This window comes from Musa acuminata, chromosome BXJ2-2 (genome assembly GCF_036884655.1).
Source record: "Musa acuminata AAA Group cultivar baxijiao chromosome BXJ2-2, Cavendish_Baxijiao_AAA, whole genome shotgun sequence".
Lineage (NCBI taxonomy): Eukaryota > Viridiplantae > Streptophyta > Magnoliopsida > Zingiberales > Musaceae > Musa > Musa acuminata.
The window spans coordinates 21,627,104-21,640,860 of NC_088339.1; the positions used below are offsets into that span (position 1 = coordinate 21,627,104).

General features: G+C 33.9%; 1 protein-coding gene across 1 annotated transcript; it reads left to right on the top strand.

Annotated features, from left to right (window-relative positions):
- Positions 1-7,769: 7,769 nt before the first annotated feature.
- LOC135604928 (transcription factor MYB102-like) lies at positions 7,770-9,414 on the top strand. Its single transcript, XM_065094577.1, has 3 exons — positions 7,770-7,971; positions 8,092-8,221; positions 8,314-9,414. Exons 1-3 carry the CDS (start codon positions 7,839-7,841, stop codon positions 9,026-9,028), a joined length of 978 nt encoding a protein of 325 aa, XP_064950649.1. The 5' UTR covers positions 7,770-7,838; the 3' UTR covers positions 9,029-9,414.
- Positions 9,415-13,757: the final 4,343 nt, after the last annotated feature.

Consider the following 13,757-nt stretch of genomic DNA (forward strand, 5'->3'; position numbering starts at 1 on the left):
AAATATTAAATTGATCACCAAGGATATTTTGTAAGTACACGCTAGTGAATGAATCCAAGTGTGATGTATACTTCGTTCTTACTTTAGGAGATATATCCATCAACTAAATTGTGACTCTCGAACCATACTTCATATTTCTCCTTTTTTTATTTTAGAAAATGACATTTGAAAATGAAAATGAACCATGTCGGATTAATTTAGTCATGCCATGTTAATAATCAAATTTAAATGTGTCAAATAGTTTGACATATTTAAAATTCGTATTAAAATTACCTAACAAATCCTATTGGAAACTGATATGATGCGTGATCATCTACCACATCGCCCTCCAATCTCGATGGAAGGAGTGAGGGATCGTCTACTCAATCATTATTGCTTAATATAATTTGAATCTTACTTAATGATTAATTTATTAGATTAAATCCTGACCGTGTCGAGTTTTTATTGAAATAAATATTTTTTTCCTATATATATATATATATATATATATATATATATATATATATAGTGTGTGTGTGTGTGTGTGTGTGTGAGACTTGACTGGTGACTTGTGAGAACCTTGCTCATGAAGAAAAATATCGTGGTATAAAAGTCAAGGTGGGACCCACCACCTCCCAACATTATTTAGGGCACCAAGAGTTCCTCCTCCAGTCGCGCCCAACATATAGCATTGACTGTGTCGCCGAGACGGGCAGCTGAGAAGAAGGGGGGCGGAGGACGGATGGGGAGGACTCTGCTGTCGGTTCCCTTATCCATGTTCCGATGGCCGGAACTTGGGCTCGCCAACCTCACCGGCAGCTTCTTGGACTTCTCGGGTCTCATCCCGAGTTGGCGGTGGGCAGGACTCCGGTGGCCGGGCCTCGACTTCTCGGTGGTGGACGACGTCCTCTGGTCCCTGGTCACGGCGTTCGAGTCGGTCGCCTTGGTGGCCATGCTGTGCTTCTTCTTCCTCTGCTGTGGCTGCACCGTATGATCCAAGCTTCGTCGGTAAGTTGTTCCTTCTGCAGTACTTGTGCCTGAGCTCGTTAGATGAACAAGAAAGCTTGTAATAGCGGTGTGTAAATGCTTGCGTTTGCTATATCCGAAGGTATTGTTGTCCTTCAAAGCTATGCTAAACCCAATCAAGAAGCAAATTGAAGAAACTCGTTCCGCTTTATTATATCATTGAATTTTAAATGAAATAAGATCGGATTTTTTTTGGGTAATCAGATTTATTAGATCCGCTTGATGAACATCCAACCCAGTTTGAAATACCTAAGATTTCAATCGAGTTTGGATTCGAATAGAATTAAATCGACCGATTCATCGGTTCCTACTCACTGAATTATTGTACCCTTGTTTTTGGAGCCGTATGCGAGACAGCTTTTAAAGCTCGACTGTGGTAGCGCGGAATGCTTTAAGTTGTGTCATAGCGTGGCAGCCTCAAAGCTAAACGAGGCCACGCTGGGTGTCTCGAGGCAGGGTTCGCAATTTCTCGCTCAGAAATGTGGCCTCAACCGCCAGCCCTGTTGTTTTGTGGGCGGGGATTTCTGGTTTATGTCGGGGTTCAAACAGGAAATCCTCACTTCGCTTACGGCTAATCAGACAAGTCAGGCTTTGTCGTCTACCCATCAGAAAGATACACGACAAAGTGGAGTGGGGCCCGACGAAAGACAGGAAGTTCTGTAGGAGAGGTGAATCACTCGCGAAATGTTTCAGGAGTTCTCTCACTTCTTAGAAAACAAACACGTGCGCGAACTCACCCTTTGGGCTCCCTTACTTCGTGTTTGGATTATTTATTTATATGGCGATCTTCTTGAAAAATTCTTTCTTTTTTTTATTCTTTTCAAAGATATTTCCTATTTTTATTTTTTCAAATGATTTTTCTGTTCGAATAATATCTAAAATACCCTTCATTAACCCATGATACTTTTGTCACTAATTACAATGTTTTGGTTTATTATGGTATTTTGATCATCACAATAAAAATAATATAAAGTATACCTAGAAACAATAGAAATGATATAAATTTGGTATCATAATAATACATGAACAATGACAAATAAAGAGATATAATATGATGTTATTTATGATATTTTTCTATTTTTATAATATTTTTAATACCTCAATAAAAATATTATAGGTAACTCAAATAAAACTAAAGTACGCTAGAAATATTTAATATGTTATATTAAGATTCAAATAGATATTTATAATAGTTTAAAAATAACATTGCTCAAATAGAGATAAATAACTGACTTGTTATAGTGTTTTGGCCATCATAAAAAAATACTATAAACCCTAAAGCCTATTTTTAAATATTGTAAATGATTCAAATGGATTTCTAACTTCAACCAAAGTGTTAGTATTTTTTAATAGCTTTATAGTGTTTTCGGTACCTTAATAAAAAAATAGTTTTATAGTGTTTTCGGTACCTTAATAAAAACACTGTAATGCTATTAAAAAACACTATAGATGAGTTAAATGGAAATATTGTAATGATCCAAAATTAGCAAGAAATTATCATTAGGGTTGATAAGCGATTTTTTTTGGATATTATTTGCATCGACAAGAATGTCTTTTGAAAAAATAAAGAAGGTTTTTTTAAGGAAAATCACCCTTGTTTATATTGAAGCTATATAGTCAAATACAAGTATAAGATGCATCGTCTAGTCAAATACAAGATAAAAGTCGGTATCGGAAAGATGTTTAACTTGAAAGTATTCCTAAGCATAGTGAACAAGTAAATCAGTTTGTAATAAGAATGAAAAACATAAAATAAATGCAAACCAACTTTATAGTGGTTCGGTTGTCCCGACCTACATCCACTCTCAATTCCTCTTTCGTTTAGGCCACCGACGTTTACTATCGATCTTCTTTGAATGGACGAAGATCAACTATCCTCTTACAACTCTTTCTCCTTTTGACAAACTTAAGTGAGAACCTTTATAACTTCTCTTTCATACTAGACCTTACTCTTCCCTTCGAAAGACATCTAACTCTAGAAGGAAGAGACTCTAAACTTTAAAAGAGATTACAATATTTTTTCACTCAAGTATTCTTTCCCCTTTCTATTCAATTTCTTACTGCCTCAAGCATGAAAGAGTGAGGTATTTATAGACCCCACATAGCTTAGAAAATGGAACTAAAAAAGTATCGTATCCCTAGTTTCAAGGGTATTGAAGGTACTACTACCTGCACCCCTAACCACTGGCGGTACTTTCGCTAGTTTGAGCGGTACGATCACCTGACAACCTTGGAGATAGGGCTTTAGCAGTACCACCGCTTGTTAGGTCAATACCACCGCCTGACATTAGGCGGTACCATTGCCCATACACTCCTTGGGAGGCCGAGCCTCAAGTAGTTCCACCGCTAGCCCTAGTGGTGCCATCGCCTAACCTGGCTCCAGGTCACTGAAAGGGCCACTCAATGAGCCCAACTCAGCCCCAAATCAAGCCCAATGGGGCTCCTAATTGAGTTAGCATGGTTACACCTAAAACTAACTCAATTAGACCTAGACTATTTCGATATAAATACACATGATTACAAGTGTGAATCATATATTGTACGACATGCTATTGGATCATCCGACGCTTCATCTAATCCTTCAGCGTATCATCATCTCCTTCGGCATATTGCCCAATCAACATGTTGACCTTTCGTAACATTTGATCTCTTTTGGTGCAATGTCTGATCCGTTGGCCCGATGCTTGAACTCATGACATGAAGTTCTTCTAGCACATCGATCAGTCTTCCAACTTAACGTCCAATCTTCTAACATGTTCCATTTTAGCATGTTATCTTTTCATGATCGAAATTAGTCCTGTGTCACTCAAACACACATTAAATCATAATTTCATCAATTGATTTCATCATCAAAATTCGAGATTCAACCGTTTATTTTTAAAATTAATAATATATATTTTATATAATTTATAGGTAATTTGAAGTATTTGTTGTTTTACAAAACCTTTTCTTACATTGAGAAATATTCTGTTACTATGAGTGCTAAATGTTATATTTTGCTTGTAAAATCATTAGTTTCTAAGTAATGAGGTATAAGAATTGTTCAAACCATTAGTTTATTCTTTATACTATTAAGTTTGATTAATGTGACTATGATTTGAACTATATCAATAATAATTAAGTATTTAGATTTGTTAACAAACTAAAAATTTTTGTGGGTATCAGGATAAATATATTATCTACAATATTTAAATATGATTCTTAATCTTATGACAGGAATATGGTATGATCATAGCAGTTCTTTTATTATATAACATTCATTCTAACGTGTCATTAGTTGTATGTTTAATTGTAAATATGTATTCTAATATTTGTTATTTTGAAAAATAATTGGGTCTTATATATTACTTAAGAAGTTTATGATTTCTCTAAATCTTAAATAGAAATATAGACATATTAAACTCATAATAGAGTTTTGGATACTAATTTATAAGGGCAAGCTACACAGGTTATAGAGTGGAATCAGAAGGGAAGGTCATGAAAAGTTGGAATCCCCATACATTGGTTAAGATTGGTTCTCGTTGAAATGCCAAACATGATTTGATTATAGTTAAACAATACGAACACGAAGACGCCTCTATGTCATCCGAGGTGTGTCGTTGATCGAATGTTGGGATCCATCACTCACATTATCTAGAGATTTTGCAAGCCCAATTAGTGTTAGATTTGTTCCATATTGGTTATTACAATTCTGAGTTTCGAGGAATTATATTTGCAAGCCCAATAATTGGTTATTTTGATTCACGTTTGGCTTACAAAAGGAATATTCATGTCATCTAAAATTTGCATTTTAGCATGCATACACGCACACGCATGCACATGCACACGTGCGCATCCATGCGAGCATGCAAACACATAAACACATACGGACATGCATATATACGCACCAATGTACAAACCGACGGATGCATAACTTCACACGTGTTAACACACACCACATTGCTTGAGATTTGATACTATTTTGTAGGGGTAATAAGACAATGGTATTAAAATAATAATATAAATAATTAATAAAATAAGATATAAATTACATATATAAGATTTTAAAATGTGACATTGAGGTTCCTACAATTATAAAGGTGAAACATTTAACCCCAATTTATTCATTTCGTTAAAAAACAATCGCACATGTAAAAAAAAATATGAATAAAATGATGCAAACGTAATTTTATTATCTTTCCAAATTGCTCATTCGCAACTTGCTGTGCCTTCTTGCTTGCCCACCGCACCTACTCGTCGACCGCTCACCCGTTGTACCTGCTCGCTTACTACCTCTCTTTCCAACCTGCTCATTCATAGTCCCGTCATCCCCGCCCTAGCTGATGATGACTTTGTCATTGTTAGAGAAGTTTATTGCTTTTGTATGCCAAATGTGTCTCCACTTTTGCAAAAGTGTTACTTTGTAACTCTCCTCTACAAGAGTGTTATCGCGATGTACTCGTTGTTCACTAGCGGGTGAGTGGCAAGCGAGCAAGTGCGATTGGCGAGCAGGAAGGTGTGACAGGCTGTAGGCAAGCAATTTAGAAAGAGGAGAAGAGAAAATCAATAAAGTTTATATAAAATTAATAATTTCAAAAATAATAAAATTATATTTTTATCTTTTCTATTTGTGATTTTTTTTTATGTACGTGACAATACGTGTGATTTTTTTTGTCGACAAAATTAACAATGTAAAAAGAATTGGGATTAAATGTTTCATCTTTGTAAGTGAAGATATTCCAATATTACTTTTTAAAATATATAAATCGAGATGCTAATCATAATTAACTATAGGAGATAATATGTAATTACCCTAGATTTATGTGATTTAATACTCTTGCTTACGTAAAAAAAAAAAAAGTGAGAATAATAAGATAAAAGAAAGAGAACTCACCCAAACCCAATCCAAAGTCCTCCCGTATAAATTTTGAAGAAAACTTACATCTAGCATAATTAATTTATAGAATATATTCTCATAAAAAAAAGTAATACTCTTTCTAAACTTAAATTCTTGGTCAACGGAGCAAAATCTTTCTCCGAAAAAGTTTATTGTGTTTCGATTTTCCTGTAAGTAAATATAATTTAAATTAAGATATCCAAACAATTATCTGCAATTTGTTCTCACCGTGTGCCTTCCACAAGGCCAAGAAGACCATCGAGTGTCAACTACAAGCTGATGCTCGAGAGAATAAAAATACAAAAGGAGTGGACGTGGAAGCCCCGCAGGCAGGCGTCAGGCAACTTGGTTGGCCACCAAAGTAGGAGTCCTGTTTGGCGAGCCTACAGTGTTGTGAAATGGCAACTCCTCCTGAAACTTCAACTGCACACCAAGCAGTGGACGCCTTCTGACCACAGAAAACAGCTCTACGATAGATTGCTGTGATCTCATCGTATGTGTGTGTATACATATAAGTCCAATTATGTAGAGCCAATCCATAGACAATATGATATGGCCAACACGGTTTCGTATTATTTCCACCACATGACTTACTTCGAACGTCCATCACAATTAGAGTCGTCTTTGATTTATCATAGAACAGCATCATTCCAGATAAGCTGTGAACAAAATTACTTGTCACTCGATTGCGTACTCAATAGCATACTCATGCGTAATATAATCGAGTAGAAATCAATTGTATATAATATGTCATTCTGAAAATGACAGTAAATATTTATCTTATGCAGATGATAGGTATTGAATGATTAGATTTGATATGATCCTGATAGGTACACATTTGAAAAGAACCTTCATCATACAACGATGATGAACGCAAGAGGTTTCTTACAAGAAAAGGCTTCAACCACAACACCTGGGACATGTTCCTTTCGATCGAGCTTTGTGCCTTCAAAACGCTTTACGATTGACTACCAAATCCATTTAACACGCATTCCCGCAAGCAGTACTCTTTTTGTTTCGAGTTCTACCAAAAGTCATCCCCGTCTCTCGCCTGCAAAAAAGTCTTGTCCTCGTTTTCATGGTGTTGCTTAGCTGATTTAGCAACTTCTTCACCCACCCTTATGTCACTCTTCGAGAAAATATTATCTTTTTCGTGCATGTTTCTAAAAGTAAATAAGCGTTGAAAAGGAACATCTGCAAGAGAGAGAGAGAGAGAGAGAGAGAGAGAGAGAGAGAGAGAGAGAGAGAGAGGAAAAAGAGCACTTCGTCTGCCCTCCCCTTCATCAAACTTAGTTATGCATGCCGAGCATGTGATTTATTTATATGTATGTTTGACCACCAATTGATAATGTAGTGGACGGGACTCACTGCATGCACTTTTCAACGGCGTTGAACAATATGATATATTTTTATTATGTATATGTAGGATAGGACGGTCATCTGAGGCCATGGATCCATGTGACAGAGATGACTGGTTTTCATGTGGAGACGACACGATTCATGAGGGTTGTGGTGATGAACGAGGCAGATTGAGCCATGCAAATAAAAATAGCACGCCAAATGCAACGTATCCATCAACCTTTGCATCACCGGGCTACGTGGATCACCACCGGGTCAAAACACCAGAATGATTGGAGAAAGGATGAGGGGAAGCGCTCCGTCTTCCATGCATGCATGGATCTCCGTCCATACTGAGAGCCTAGAAACAGCCTTAAAATATATATAAAAAGGGAGACACGTCGCCACTGTGACACAGAGGACGGCGCCGAATCCTCTTGACTTTGTTTATGATGGTAATGGCTCGTAGTCCCTCGTCTCTGTATAAATCATAGGAGATGTCAGTGTTCCTATTCGAACTGGTTCGGTCTTCTACTTAACCTGCCATCTGCTCCATCAACATAAGTTCGCAACGCCGATCGAGTTGTTCGATTGAGAGGGTAATCTGTGTATCTACGGCATGGGACGAACACCTTGCTGTGATAAGAGTGGGTTGAAGAAGGGGCCATGGACACCTGAAGAGGACCAGAAGCTCATCGACTACATACAGAAGCATGGACATGGGAGCTGGCGAACTCTTCCGAAGAATGCTGGTAATTGACTCTCTCTCTCTCTCTCTCTCTCTCTCTCTCTCTCTCTCTCATGTAAATATTACTTTTGTGCGTGAATATGAATGGTTTAACTCATCCACATGAAGTTTTGTGAATATATAGGTCTTGCGAGGTGTGGGAAGAGCTGCAGGCTCAGATGGACGAACTATCTAAGGCCCGACATTAAAAGGGGAAGGTTTTCATTCGAAGAGGAGGAGACGATAATTCAATTACATAGCATATTGGGGAACAAGTAATATCTACTGCAATCTATCTTTTTCTTCTTGTCCTCAACCAAGACATCGCTCTAGTCATTAAGTCTTTGTGATTTCATCAACTCATTAGGTGGTCGGCGATCGCTGCTCGGCTGCCCGGAAGAACCGACAACGAGATCAAGAACTACTGGAACAGTCACATCAAGAAAAGGCTTATCAGAATGGGGATTGATCCCGTCACCCACACCTCTTTTTTGAACGCCTCCTTGTGTAATCCTACACTACTGAACCTGTGTGGATTACTTGGTCTTCATCCTCTGATCAAGACCGAGCTCATGAGGATAGCCACAAACATCTTGGCATCCCAGAGTCAAAGCTCAAGCCTTGTTAACCAAAGCATCCAAGGGCAACAGTACTTGCCGCGTGATGCACAAGCTCAACAGCATTTGGAGCTCTTCCAAAACCAACAGCTTCAGAATCAAACACTTCCAAACGCTCCATTCCCGGATGGAGGCCAATTCCAGGAAGCTGCTGACACCAACTTGTGGCATGACATTGTCATATCAGACACTCATCTCATGACCGTGACGGGGGTTGACAATAACAACTTGGAGGCTTCTATTCCCGGTTTGGTCTCGGATAGCTTCTGCATTAGTGGGAACAACAGCCAGAACTACAATCTGGCATCTATCTTATCAACACCTGCTTCAAGTTCAGACAATATGATCAGCTCCCCCCCATCGACATACATGAACAGCAACACCGAGGACGAAAGGGACAGCTCCTGCAGCGATATCTACGATTTTCAAATTCCGGATCTGTTGGATGTCAGTGACTACATGTAGAAAAGGCAGATGTATGAAAGAGGAGCAAGAGGAGAACAAGAGCCAATTACGAAGAGAGAGACGGAGATCATACAGATCGTGCGGAAGGAAAAGAAGCAGAAGAAGAAGAAGAAGAAGAAGAATGTGTACAAAATGTGAATGAAAGTCATGTTTTCACTTCTTTCTTTCTTTCTTTTTTTTTCTTTTTTTTGTTATCCTTTGTAGAGCCATTCAGTGGGTCATTGTTGAATGTGTTTGTAATCAGTTCCTATTAAAAAGATCTCCTTTCTCCATTTTATTTTCACCTCAGTGACCAAACTAACAATAGCGAGTCAAACTTTATTTTATTTTCACATCGTGATAAAAATAAGATTAATATATATTGAGTTAAATATTAATTTAATCTTAAAATTTAAGCTATTAAATTATGTGTTAGACTCAAATATATATTATCATGTTTTTCAATGTAAGATTAATTTTAAATTTTTTTACACGTAAATATTTTTTAATAAAACATAAATTTGAACCTGGAAACAATGGCTCTGACAACATATCAAAATGTGATAGCGGTGATGCTATTGGAAAATAATTCTGATGCTGTATTGGAAGGCTCAAATACTTTATACACAGAGAGATATGAAAGAAGAAAATATAAGATGTAGTGAAATGAATGTTTTATTCACTCAAAATAAAAAAAAACCTCCTTATATTTTTAACATAAACAAGATATTTATTGGAAGTAATGTCAAGCAATATGAGGATGATGAGTTGTTTATTTTTTAGTAAGAAGAGACTTGGATAACAGTTTGTTAATTACAGGACATTTTACAATAAGAGGAGCAAAGTCAGAACTACGCCTTAAAGAGTCCTGCGGACTGATACGTTCAAATTGGCTGCACCAATTCATACTGTAGCACCTGAGTCCTGCAAGCAAAATGTAAAATGTACAGAAGGAGAGATCGTGAAGCCCAAGGAAAATTGTCCTCCCTCCGTATATAGTTTATAACTTCAAAATGAGACGAGATCGATTTTCTAGGTAACTTCAGGAAGAAGAAGAAAAATAATAGAAGAAACTATGAGTATTTTCAAAGTTGGTTCACTTCACGAGGAGAAGAGAAAGAAAATAATAGAAAGAACTAGGATTCATTTAAAAGCATCTATTTATATTAATCAAAAGATAAAGTATAAATTTTTTTAAGCAATGAAAAAATTTATTATATCCTAATAAATCTTTTCACCATCATCTATTTATTTTAATCTAATTTTTTATATTTTATTTCATCTAATCCTAACTGATTTAAATTAATCTTATTACACCTCTTAATTCAAAATAATTATAACTTAAAGTTGTATCAGAAAATAAAATAAAATTTTACTTTCATTAAAGTTTTCGTAAAGATATCAACAAGCTGATCTTCGGTGCTACAGTAATTTATTTGAATTTCTCCTTTATTAATTAGTTCACGAATGAAATGATATCGAACTTTGATATGTTTAGTATGCTTATGGAAGATAAGATTCTTCGTCATTGCAATAGTAAACTTATTGTCATAATAGATTTTAGTTAGTCCACCTTGTTTTTCTTAGAGATATGCTAGAATTCTTCGAAGTTAAACTATTTGATATGCTGTACTTATAATCGCAACATACTCTGTCTTAGAGCTTGCGAGAGTAACACATTTTTTTTTTTTCTATTGTCTAAGAAATCACACCTAAGCCCTTAGCACAAATCCTAAAGTATTTTTCCTATCATCTACACAACTAGCTTAATCACTATCAATATAAGAACACAACTTAAAATCTTTTACTTGCTCATAATAGATGTTGTCATAATTAAGAGTTCCCTTGATATATCAAAGAACTCTTTTATTTGCTCCAAAATGATGCTTGCTAGGGCTATGCATGAATTTGGATAATAAACCAACTATAAACATAATATCCGACCTCGAACGTGTGAGTTTAATTAACCCTCTAATTAAACTTCTATATTATTACTCATCTCTTTTTTTTAACTCCATCATCTAACATAAGTTTATTATTTGTATTCATTAGCTTACAAATTGTCATATTAAAAAATTTTAACAAATATTTAGCATAATTTTCTTGGCACAAAAAAATTTCATTTGCATCTTGAATCATTTTCATTCCTAAGAAATAATGTAAAAGCCCTAGATCGATCATTTCAAATTCTAACATTATATTTTTTTAAATTTAACAAGCATATCCGATGAATTTTTAATATAAATTATATTAACCACATATAAACAAATAAAACTTTTTTTATACGTTGGGCTCTTATATATAAAGTTGGTTCAGTTCAATTTTTTTGAAAATTATATTGAAGAAAGTATTTGTGATTTCGGCTATACCATGCTCTCAAATGCTTGATTCAAGTCATAATATCACTTCATCAGTAGTGAGTGCATATAAGGAGAAATTTAAAAATAATAAAAAAAATATTTTATCTTTTATCATCCTCATAGTTGCTATCAATTTATCAATTTTCTTATTATAAATTAAATATTTTTCATCATAAAAATAGTATAATATTATTTTCTCGTAAGTTGACTTATATTAATAAGATTTTGTTTTAAACTAGGAATAAACATTACATCATTAATAAATTTTTTTATTAGATTTAGTGTTCACGTTAACTCCTTTTCTTTTCACTTGAACCTTACTATCATTTTCCATGTGTAGATTTGATTGAATTATTAAGTTTTTGAAATAAATTTTTATCCTTTATCATATGATTATTATATCTATTATCCAAAAACTAAACAGATCAAGAATATTCTTCATTAGATACTATAAAAAATATATTTTTCATCCTTTTTTTCACTATTATTTTCTTTATGGTAATTTACTTGATTTTTATTCAAATAATATTTTTCAAGATGGTCTTTTTTTTTTTACAATGAAAGCAAAGAGAAACATTTAAATTTTTATTTTTTAACCAATAATCATTTTTAATATGTCTAATTTTTTAATAAAAATATTTATGAGTTTATTTTTACTTTCATTAGAGTTCCCCTATCTCTCATTTGATCCGTCTTGTCCCTTACCTTGAGCACTAGATTGTCTACCGTCTTTATCATTTTGATCTCTTTCTTGAGATTTGTTTTTTTTTTTTTTAATTATCCTTATTTTGATTTATCTTTATTTAAAGAGCATATTTTGAAGTTTCTTTTTATTTATGAATTAAAAGAGAGCCTATTAACTCATTAATGAATAATATACTTGTATCTTTAGCTTCTTTTATAGCAATAGGAATCATATCAAATTTCGAAGATAAACTTTGTAAAATATTTTCTACTATATTTTGATCTTTTAGATTTTCACCATAAGATCTCAATTTACAATAGAAAAGATTTTGAGAAAAAACCAACGATAAATTTAGAATCTTTCGAGCTTTTAATTCATGTCGAAGAATTTGAAGTTTTAAAAGTTTTACTTTGTTTGCTTTTAAACATATTTTTAAATATTTTTTAAGCTTATGTTGATGTTGATACTATCATTATTAAAAAAAATTAGGGACTTGTCTGCTGTTTATTGTAGCATGTAGAGGGCTTTTGCATCTTTCTATATATTCCTATTTATTATATTTTTTAATTTTTAGTAATATTATGATCCTATAGATCATACTCAACAAAATCATTATTTATCAAATTCTATAATCCTTATGAAATAAATAGAAATTTTATTTTAATGGTCCAAAATTAATAATTTTCACCTTTTAAGATAGGAATAAGTTGATTGTAAACCTTTATAATGTTTACCATCTTCTTCTTTTTTTTTTCTAGATTTACTGGTCTTCCCTTCTTTCTTAATCGATGTATTTCTATTGATCTTTTTCAAAACAGGCTCTGACACCATATTTATTGATTTTCTATAGGACTCTAAGAAGAAAGAGTAGAAAATAGTAGAAAAAACTAGGGGTACTTCTCATATGTAGTGTCATTCAAAAGCATTTATTTATATTAGTCAAAAGATAAAATATAAAATTTTTATGTAATAAAAAAACATATCATATACCAATGAATTTTTTCATCCTCATCTATTTATTTTAATTTTAATTTTTATATTTTATTTCATCTAATCTTAATTTATTTAAATTAATCTTATCATGTACTCATAAGTTTTGGTACTTCTATCATGAGGTGCTTGTTTTACTTCTTTAATGGAAACTGCACTGTGCGGTATTGCAAAGCCAAGACTATCTTGGATTGACTGTTCAACAAGGAATTGACAAGATTCATAAGGAACCTAATGTCCAGCTTTTGGTTGAAGCCCTTAGACAAGATATATATAGTTCGACCTCCTTTATCAATTTAGATTATGGATATTTTTCACTGTTTTGATTTTTTTTTTCAAATAGAAGATACATTATTTTAGAAAGTGATTATAATCATTGCCCGAGGCAGCAAAATAGCAAAATCAGGAGATCCTCCCTCAAAGTCATCCATCTTATGAATCTTAGCATAATTTACTAATAAATTTATCAGATGATTGTCCTTCCTAACCTAAATGTATGTTCTCCTTCCTAAATATATGTATCACTTTAAATTTCTCAAATAAAATCAAGACATTCAAAATATTTCAAATTACATTTTTAAAATGTCTGGAGGCTCCCGGTGATGATTAATAAGTGGTACCAGAGCTAAAAAATCTAACTCTATCAAAATCGTCACCATAATACAAACTCTCCTCCATCATAAATGGTTAATTGTATACATTAGCAACTTGAGCC